We start from the raw sequence: 10,072 nt of genomic DNA on the forward strand, positions 1-10,072 counted from the left end.
CAGACACTGCAACTGAAGACAGCAAACAGAAAATCTTTAAATCATAGCACAGGACGTCTCTCTGTGCTCCATCCTGATATTTAATTTAGCTCTGGCATTTATAATCCGCATAACCATCACAAATATGTCATGAACCAAGTCTTCTGTGGCCTTTAATACCTTGCTCCCCAAAGCAATAAAAGAAAATATTTTTGCAACTCCCCCCGGGAATGTTTAATACTTACTGATGAGAAGCAAGAAGAGAAGATACACCGTGGGATTCATTTCTCACCCCAGCCGTGGTGGATTCCCTTTACTCCCTGCAGAGCCTCAGATAGACTTTGGACTTTCTTAAGTCCTCTGCTATCACCTGACCAGAACTGATAGAAAAGAAAGAATGCAGGCAGGTGGCAAGTGAAAAATTAATCTCCGCATCCATTGCTGTTCACTGCAATTAAAGAAAAATGTTCACAACTATTCCATTCTACACCAGATCTTGTATTTTCTTTCCCTTCTTTCTCCCTCCTCATTTGGGAAATTGGTTTCTTCTTTGTTTCCAGCTGATTACTAGTAAAGAGGCCTCATAAATATCCTAATTTTATTAATTCAAACATAGAATTCAATTCTGGAGGTACTTATTCAGGCAAAGATTTGAATGGCAGACCCTTCAAATGCAGGTTAGATAAGAGCATACGCTTTGCAATACTGGGACAGACCAAAGATCCATCAAACCCAGTATCCTGTTTCCAACAGATTGCAATCCAGGTCACAAGTACCTGGCAAAATACCAAAAGAACAAAACAGGTTTTATGCTGCTTATCCTAGAAATAAGCAGTGTATTCTCTCAAGTCCTTTGTAATAATGGCTTATAGACTTTAACAGGGGATGTGAGACAATAATTTGAAACAAAACTTTATTGGTATAGAACACCAGGCCACAGCTTCATTTTATAGGTGGTTACAATACGTTACCCAAGCAATAAACCATTAAACAACAAATCAAATACCACAACAGCAAGAGCAAAATAAGGAGATGTGAGAGCATGGGCCTAACATTGACCACCTGGTGAACGTTAAGGCCTACTTCAAATGGCCTCCTTTGAAGACGTCTCTACCCCCCACCAGGGTAACCACTGCACCGGTGGATCCCCCTCCCCACCACCTCCACACACACACACACCATAAAAAGTAGCTGCAGATTACAACACTAACTCAATGGCTTCTTGAAAGTCGTTCAACAAGTCCAAGCCAAATGTCCGATAGGTGCACACCAACATGACCAAACAAGCCCTGATAAGAAGTGTTCACCCAGGGATGTTGTACCTGAAAACCCCCTTTCCAGAGCAACCATTTTGCCACTTGGTTAAGCTTGCTAACTCCATGGGACCATCTCCTCTCGTCCAGGCAATGAGGTCGGGCAATTATATTGGACCATAGTATTTGGGTATTGGGGAACCAATCAGGCAGAACTGCCAAATAGTCCTTGATAACGTTGATGAGCTCTGTCCGTTCAAGCAACTGGAAATGTCATTCCCACCCAGGTGGATCAGGAGAAGGTCTGGTCGCTTCTGCCGGTGCTTGAATCCTGCCAGTAAGTGGACCAAGTTGTGCCACCGCATCCCCCGGTCACCCCACCATTAAAAGCGAATTCCACAAAACTTCAATCCAAGATGCTCCAGGGTGCTGTGCCACTCTTCTACCAGCCCAGTGGATAAAGGAGTGGCCCATAATCCAGACCACATAAGTCGTTGAATAATCTGCAAAAGAAAGGAACAGGAACCAGAAAAAAAACAGAAGACAAAACCCAATCCATCCAAGGCATTTCAGGCTTCCTAATATATATTTTAAACACCCAAGACCTCCATCTCCCTAGTTGCTGAATTATCTCATGCCCCAGACCCACAGCCTCAACACTCATTGTGGCACCAATGTGAAAGGAATTAGCGGAATACAGGATGCTGTCAAGTCCTAGGTGATGGACATGCACAGTACTGCTGTCAATTGATACCACATCTACCATTTTGCTCAGCACCAACATCAGGCTCACCAGTCTATAATTTCCAAGATCACCTCTGGAATGCTTTTAAAAATTGGTGTTACATTGGCCACCCTCCGATCGTCCTGTATCATGCTTGATTTTAAAGATAAATTATTACAAACAATAGTTCTACAAGTTCATTTTTAAGTTCTATCAGTTCTCTGGGATGTATACCATCTGGTCCAGGTGATTTGCTATTCTTCAGTTTATCAAATTGCTCCATTACATCTTCCAGGTTTACAAAGCACCATTACCTCCTGCACCAGATCATGCGCTCCACTAAGGACTAGGTCTATAATTGTTTCTCCTCTTGTTGGTTCCTGAACCAGCTGCTCCATAAAGCATTCCTTGATTTCATTTATGAATTTTGCCTCCCTAGTATGCTCTGATGTTACATTTATCCAGTCAAACTGTACACCGCCTTGAGTGAATTCCTTCAAAAAGGCGGTAAATAAATCCAAATAAATAAATAATATTGGGGTAATTAAAATCACCTATTATTATTGTGTTACCCAGTTTGTTAGTCTCCCTAATTTCTGATAACATTTCTGCATCGTCTGTTCATCCTGGCCAGGTGGATGGTAGTAAACTCCTATCACTATCCTTTTCCCCTTTCTACATGGAATTGCTATCCACAGATATTCCAAGGTGTGTTTTGTGTCCTGCAGAATTTTTAGCATATTTAATTCAAGGCCCTTTACAGACATTTTGTACAGAATGGCATGTTTTAACAAATCCAACTTGTTCTGGACTGATCAACATTGGGAGATACTCTGCAAAACGTGTGACCAACACCTGTGCTAAAATTTTATTATCCACATTCAGGAGGTATATAGGACGGTAATGAATCTGCTTCTGCCCCAGGTTTACCAGGCTTGGGAAATAGCATGATTAGTGCCATGTTGGCATTTGAATGAAAGACACCATATTGTCTTACTGAGTGGTAATAGTAAGGGGCCCAATATTCGGCAATGTAACAATCTATAAAACTCCCCGGAGTACCTATCTGTCCCGGGGCTGAACAAGGACTCAATGCCTTGATGGCTTTCTGTACCTCTTGGGCATTAAGAGGAGCATTTAGAATATCAGTAGCCTCAGCAGGCAATCAAGGCATATCGGCCTCCTTCAAAAAGTCCTCTATAATTTTAGGAGAAACAGAGCAGCTAGTATATAACTTCCCCAAAGTATTCATAAAAACGCTGAGAAATCAAATCCGGTCTGGTGACTACCTGACCATGTTCATATTCCATTCCATATTGACGCTATTGTTCTGGAGCCAACCCAATCTTTTACTATCATAGCTAATAATTTAGCAAAATTTTAATAAACAATAAACTATCAAGCACTAGCCCTTGTCCAAGAACCATGCACGGGGTTTCTTACAGAACCTAGGGCTGGCTTAAACCAATTAGTTGACCAAAGTGGGAGCTTTTGAGTGGCAGCAAAGACTCAAACAATAGATCCTGACAGTTGCATTAACCGAAAGAATAGTACTTTTAGTCAGAGTTACAGTTACAAAGTTTGTAATCTGCTATTGCCAAGTGTAGTTCAAAGTGGATAACAATAAGAGAACTAGACCAGACATCTACAAGCATACATTAAATTAACAACAAAATTATAGCTAACTCGCTGTGTTCAAAACATATTTCCTAAAAAGATAGGTTAAGCATCATCTTAAAACTAGCAAAACTAGACAAAGATTTAATCCCATTTGGGAGGTGTGACCAAAAACCTGCTTCTTGATATATAAAAAATGTCTAAAATAATTTCCAGTAGCGGACACTTTTAGGAGTGGGAAATGTTAGAAAATTAGAATGTCATGCAAGATGGATTCTCCCATTTACCGGTCTGCATATTAATGTCATCATATAACCCATTATAGCTCCATACAATATTTTGAAAACTAAACTGGGAGCCAATGAGTCAAGACATAAAATGGAGTAATATGCAGAGATTTTTAGTGAGAAGATCAAATGGATGGCAGCATTTTGTATAGTTTGCAACCGTTTTAAAAGATTCTTAGCCCCCCCCCCCCCCCAAATAAACTATATTGCAGTAATCTAGTTTACTCAAGATTGAACGAACTACTAGTTGAAACTGTTCACGATTAACATATTTTCTAATTCTTCTCAATTTCTGCATTATCCAAACAGCTCTTTGACAAATGATTTATTTGTTCCCCAAAATATTTATTGATCTTGCTAGTGTGTATGCTGTATTTGTATTTGAAATCATCATCAACTTCAACATCTTTCCCAAGTCTCAATATCTTGAAGTATAACCTTGGCACACCAGTACACACCTGAAGTCTCTCTATTTTCTGACGGTTCCTTTATTGAATAAACACAGATAATTTACTCACAGTCAGATGTTCAGAAGTGTTGCCCCAGGGCACAGAGACTCCGTAATTCTGAGAGCTGTATCAATGGTTGGAGGTAGAAATCTGAAGAGAGGCAGCTTTATTGCAGAGGTGAGAAAATAGTTGAACAGGTAGAAGTGGCTCAGAGCTGGGTGACTGGAGAGTGCAATATCAGCAGAAATTTGGTCTTTTCTTATTGAGCTGCAAGAAATTCTTACCTATCTAAGTACCAATAAAAGACACATCTTGTGACTTCTGGTAGTAAATCCATTAGTTTAGATATAACTAGAAACAATATCATAATGTTCATCAGCATATCTACAAGCCTGATAATCAAGCTTTTCCAGTGAATATCCTAAAGATGATAACAATAAATAAAAAAGGAGACAGTGGGGAGCCCTGAGGCACCCCACGACCGGGCAACCACCCATCTGCTCACGCTGCACCTAAACCAAGTAGGATCTACAGAAAGAAAGCCTCTAATCCATTTCAGGACCCTGCACAATATTCCAATATGGTCTAATTTCTGCAAGAGAACATCATGCAACAGTAGATCGAATGCACTTGACAGGTCCAGTTGCATTATTAAAGCCTGATCAATGTACGTAACATCATTTCTGTACTAAGTAAAGCCACAGAGAGGGCGGGCAATTTTCAAATAGCCCATTTACCTGGCTAGAGGTTTTTGGATATGAATTTGTTTGTTGTGTGTTGTAGAGGCTGACCCAATTTCAGGCCTATGCATTTTCAACTGAAACCTGAAACACACTCCTCCTCCTCTTATAATCAATTTCTCCCCCCCATCCCACCAGTAGGAAGGCCTAGTAGTCTAGTGGCATCTTCAGGAGCAGGAACAAACCCCACTCATTCCTTATTCTTTGCCGCTGCTCCATCGCAATGGCTGCCGAGACTGCCACGGGAAGTCTCAGCAGCCAGTGCAATGGAGCAGCGGCATGAGGCAGGAACAAGTGGTTTCTGTTTCTGCCCCCAAAGATGGCACTAGACCATAGGAGCCGACTCTGTGGGTGCTTGAGCACCCGCAATATTGAGAAAATTCCTTGTATGTATTCAAGGAAGGACTATTTCCACTGGGCTTAGCACCCCCAATAATTTTGAAAAGTTGGCTCCTATGCACTAGACCACTAGGCCTTCCTAGGATAGGCCCAAGCAGGGCTTTTTTTGAGGGGGTACTTGGGGGTAGAGTACCGGTACCTTTTCTATTGTCTGCTAAAATTGACCCATGGTCCCCAAGTTTTAATGAACGAGCTCAGGCTCTACACACCAATTCTGCCTTGTCATAGGTTCTGTAACTGGTTGCAGGAGGCCTGGCTATTGTGGGGTGGGTCCCTCAGTGATTACCCCACCTTTGAAGGGTGGCCTGGCATTTGAGTAGCAGCATCTTTTTCGCTAGAAAAAAAACACACTGGGCCCAAGGAAGGCATATGAGTGGGATGGAGAGGAAAAGTGATGATGGGGAAGGGGGCAGAGAGAGAGAGAGGCCACCACTGGAGGGGGGGCAGTTGGCTCAGGAGAGGGGACTTTTTGGTTGGGTATGGGGGAAGGAGTGGGGACGGGGAGTTTCATTTACAGTTTTGGTTTCTGCCAAAACTGAGCATCCAATTTCAGTGGCAGATTTGGTTACTATGTCTGTGTATGTATGTATGTAGATCTATATATCTATCTCTCTTGAAATCTGATAGGGGGGCATGGGGCAAAAGGTTTGCCTATAACACCTAATACCCTTATTCTGACCTTGCCAAAACTCTATAATCATGGACCTTAAATCCAATCATTATGACTCCCAGTAGCCCCAGTCCTTGTCAACCCAGCAATGGTCCTAGCCTTCTCTCTGGAGCCCTGTAGGATGGGACCTGAAGTGTCACCCTTAAGCAATAATCACAACACCCTCCACGCAGGGGTTGCAAATGCTACCTCTGCAAATCTCCAGCCTCGGCCAACAGTGGGAGCAGCTGTTCAGGGATCAAATAGGTCCCCCCCCCCCCCCCCCAAACCAGGCTCATTCCCAATTGTTTTTTTTTAAATTAGAGATGCAATAAGTGGTATATGATAAAATCATTTATTTTTTAATTCAAACTACAAGCAAACAGGGTTAAAGATATAATTATCTTCACTATAAATATAGCTCTGTTTGTTCTACTGACTGGTAAGGGGTAATGGGTTTGATATATCACCTTTCTGTGGGACAAAGTGGTTTACATTTATTGTAAGCAGGTACTTTGTCTCTAGTGGGCTCACAATCTAAGTAGTGCAGCTGAGGCAATGGAGAGTTAAGTGACTTGCCCAGCGTCACAAGGAGCTGCAGTGAGAACTGACCCAGGTCTCTAGGTTCTCAGTCCACTACACTAACTACTAGGCTACTCTTTTTCTATGTACAGTCTTAAATTCTAACCTGTACAAACATGTTTATAATGCTTACTAATTGTGCTTGGTTAATTACCTGTTCTTAATTTGCACTTATAGGGAATTTTCTCTTCCACTTTAGAAACAAGGCAATCTCAGCGACTGGATCAGCATTTGACTGCTACTAATACACCCTTTTTATAATTTTTGCATCAGGATTTCTAAGGTGCTAGGTTTTTTTTAAAAGTTTTCTCTTTATAGCCACTGAATGGGTTAAAAAAAAGGGAGAGATAGAAATGCTTAGTAAATCAAATACTAGATATTTTTCGAAAGTCTTTTCCATCACTAGCAGTATTTGGCGTGCACCATCGCACCGTCCCTGTTTATCTTTTTTCAACCTATGCATTTAAGCCACCGGAAATTTTAACATTATTTTTATCACCACCCCAATTCTATCCAGATAAAGAGCAGGCCGTATACACCAAATGGCGAGTAGACAATTTATTGAAAACAGAAGAGATAAAAAAACAGTGCCCAACACAGCCACATTTCACCTACGTATGCCTGCATCAGGGGGAGATTACTAGAGGGAATCAATGTGACATACTTCCTTCTAGGATCAACAAACTGCCAACACAGGCACAGCAGTGCTCCACAAAGGCACATCGGACACTGGTTTTTTTTTTTTTTTTTTTTTGTTACATTTGTACCCTGCGCTTTCCCACTCATGGCAGGCTCAATGCGGCTTACATGGGGCAATGGAGGGTTAAGTGACTTGCCCAGAGTCACAAGGAGCTGCCTGTGCCTGAAGTGGGAATCGAAGTCAGTTCCTCAGGACCAAAGTCCACCACTCTAACCACTAGGCCACTCCTCCACTGTTGCTACTATTTCTATTTGAGATTCTACATGGAATGTTGCTATTCCACTAGCAACATTCCATGTAGAAGTCAGCCCTTGCAGATCACTAATGTGGCCGCGCAGGCTTCTGCTTCTGTGAGTCTGACGTCCTGCACGTACATGCAGGACGTCACACTCACAGAAACAGAAGCCTGCGCAGCCTTCTACATGGAATGTTGCTAGTGGAATAGCAACATTCCATGTAGAATCTCCAATAGTAGCAACATTCCATGTAGAATCTCCAATAGTATCTATTTTATTTTTGTTACATTTGTACCTCACGCTTTCCCACTCATGGCAGGCTCAATGCGGCTTACATGGGGCAATGGAGGGTTAAGTGACTTGCCCAGAGTCACAAGGAGCTGCCTGTGCCTGAAGTGGGAATTGAACTCAGTTCCTCAGTTCCCCAGGACCAAAGTCCACCACCCTAACCACTAGGCTACGCCTCCACTTGTTTTTCTCTTCCGTTTTCAGTAAACTGTCTACTGTTTTCACCATTTGGTGTATATGGTCTTCTCTTTATTTACTTTGCTGGAGCACTTGCCGATCAACACCTCCTATCATTCTGCCAGTCCTTGGCTGGGGCATAATCAGTGCTCTCACTGGAACCCAGTCAATGTGAACACTATTTCTGGTAACTGGATGTCACAATTAGGCAGTGGGTGAAGCTCTCATTGAGCAAGGAGTAAGAGCACTGCATTGGCAATATCCTTAGTCCTGGGCTACCCAGAGTGGATCTTCTGTATAACATTATACAGCACTAGCCACCAAGTCACAAAGGGGCCCTTTTTCTAAGCCGCGTAAGCGTCTATGCACGCCAAAATGGAGTTACCGCCCAACTACCGTGTGCCTCTTGCGGAAATTTCATTTTTGGCGCATGTCGGAAATTTTTTTTTTAATGTTTGGGCATGCATAATGGATGTGCACCATGGCATTTGGAATGCATAGGTCATTACCGCCGGGTTACCACGTGAGTCTACCACTAGGTCAATGGCTGGCAGTAAGATCTGAGAGCCAAAATGGACGTGTGGCAATTTTGATTTTGCCCCCCCCCCCCCCAAAAAAAGGCCTTTTTTTTACAGGTGTGCTAAAAAAATGGATCGGCGTGCGCCCCAAACCCGCGCCTACACTACCGTAAGCCATTTTCAGTGCATCTTAGTAAAAGGACCCCTAAGCCTAGAAGAGGAGGGTTTAAATCTATTGGAAAATTCTCTGGTTGGTTATGATGGCCCATGACATCATGCAGCTGAGGTTCACTCCAAATTATTACATTCAATGTTTGTGTTTCTAAAGTTTGTAAACCACATTGAGCCTGCAAAGAGGTGGGAAAATGTGGGCTACAAATGCAATAAATAAATAAATAAATAAAGATTAACTCATGTAATTGCTACTATACTGAAGCATTTTACCATGTGCACATTAATTTTAAATAATGTATAATATAACTACCATTTTCATTAGGTATGTTTCACTCAAGCCAATAGTGCTATTGGGGAGGCTCTTGTCTGTCTCATACAGAGTGATTCCAAGTCTCAACATTTTAAATGACTGACTATGATGCTTTTGCAGTTTACAGTTATATGGCATAAAATTTCAACAGAGCTTAAATCTTTAATTGCCACATATTTCAACACCACTTCAAGACAACTCTTTGGCAACCTCCTAGGTGACAGGGTGCAGAAATGTGTGGTCAGGAGGTTTTTCCAGTAAGCTTTTAGTCCTTGTTTTTTCCTTTTGTATTGTATTGTGCAATTTAGTTACTGTTGTATTTGCTTACATGAATCTGTAATCCATTCTGTATGCTCCACTGTGTGAACACTGAACAGAAATGTTTTAAATTACTGTTTGTTTTTAAAGACTGACACATGCGTGGTAGGGTAGTGCTGCTATAGGAAACCTGGAACGAAGAGAACAATCGTGAGTACGCTGAGAGAAAAAACACAAGACTTGTTATACTATGAAGTACCTCACAAATTTCATAGAGGCAGGTATGTAGGAAGGTGTTTCTGGCAGACAGTCCAACTGAATTTCCCTAGCTCCTTTTGATTTAAATATAATATACATTTGTACATGGAGAGCAGGAGTAGTCGAGTGGTCAGAGCCCAGTTATAATCCTGCTGCTGTTCCTAGTGATCTTGGAAAAGTCATTTAACCCTTCACTGCCTCAAGTATAAACTTAAGATTGTAAGCCCACTGGGGCCAGAGAAATACCTACCACACCTGAATGTAACTCACCTTGAGCTACTACTGATAAAATCCAAATCAATAGTCATACTGTATATATTCTGGAAACGAGATTTAAATAAAAATGTCTGCCACCAAGTAATTGTCAAAAACATTCCCTATAACAAAGGTTGCAGGAGGACAGTTAAATTCAGAAGTGAGGTGATGTACTCATCTTGCAGAAGAGATCAAACAAAACTAACTCTTCTGGTACCA

At 41.8% G+C, this 10,072-nt stretch overlaps 1 protein-coding gene across 2 annotated transcripts in view; it reads right to left on the reverse strand.

Annotated features, from left to right (window-relative positions):
• Window positions 1-332, reverse strand: part of AMN (amnion associated transmembrane protein) — a 98,487-nt gene extending 98,155 nt beyond the window's left edge. The window contains exon 1 of one of the 2 annotated variants that reach the window (XM_030214303.1): window positions 225-332. In XM_030214303.1, the coding sequence (XP_030070163.1) occupies window positions 225-264 (40 nt within the window). In that variant the 5' untranslated portion in view covers window positions 265-332. The remainder of the gene's footprint in view (window positions 1-224) is intronic. The other variant, XM_030214302.1, reaches the window with a different exon arrangement.
• Window positions 333-10,072: the final 9,740 nt, after the last annotated feature.

This window comes from Microcaecilia unicolor, chromosome 9 (genome assembly GCF_901765095.1).
Source record: "Microcaecilia unicolor chromosome 9, aMicUni1.1, whole genome shotgun sequence".
In the NCBI taxonomy this organism is placed as follows: Eukaryota; Metazoa; Chordata; class Amphibia; order Gymnophiona; family Siphonopidae; genus Microcaecilia; species Microcaecilia unicolor.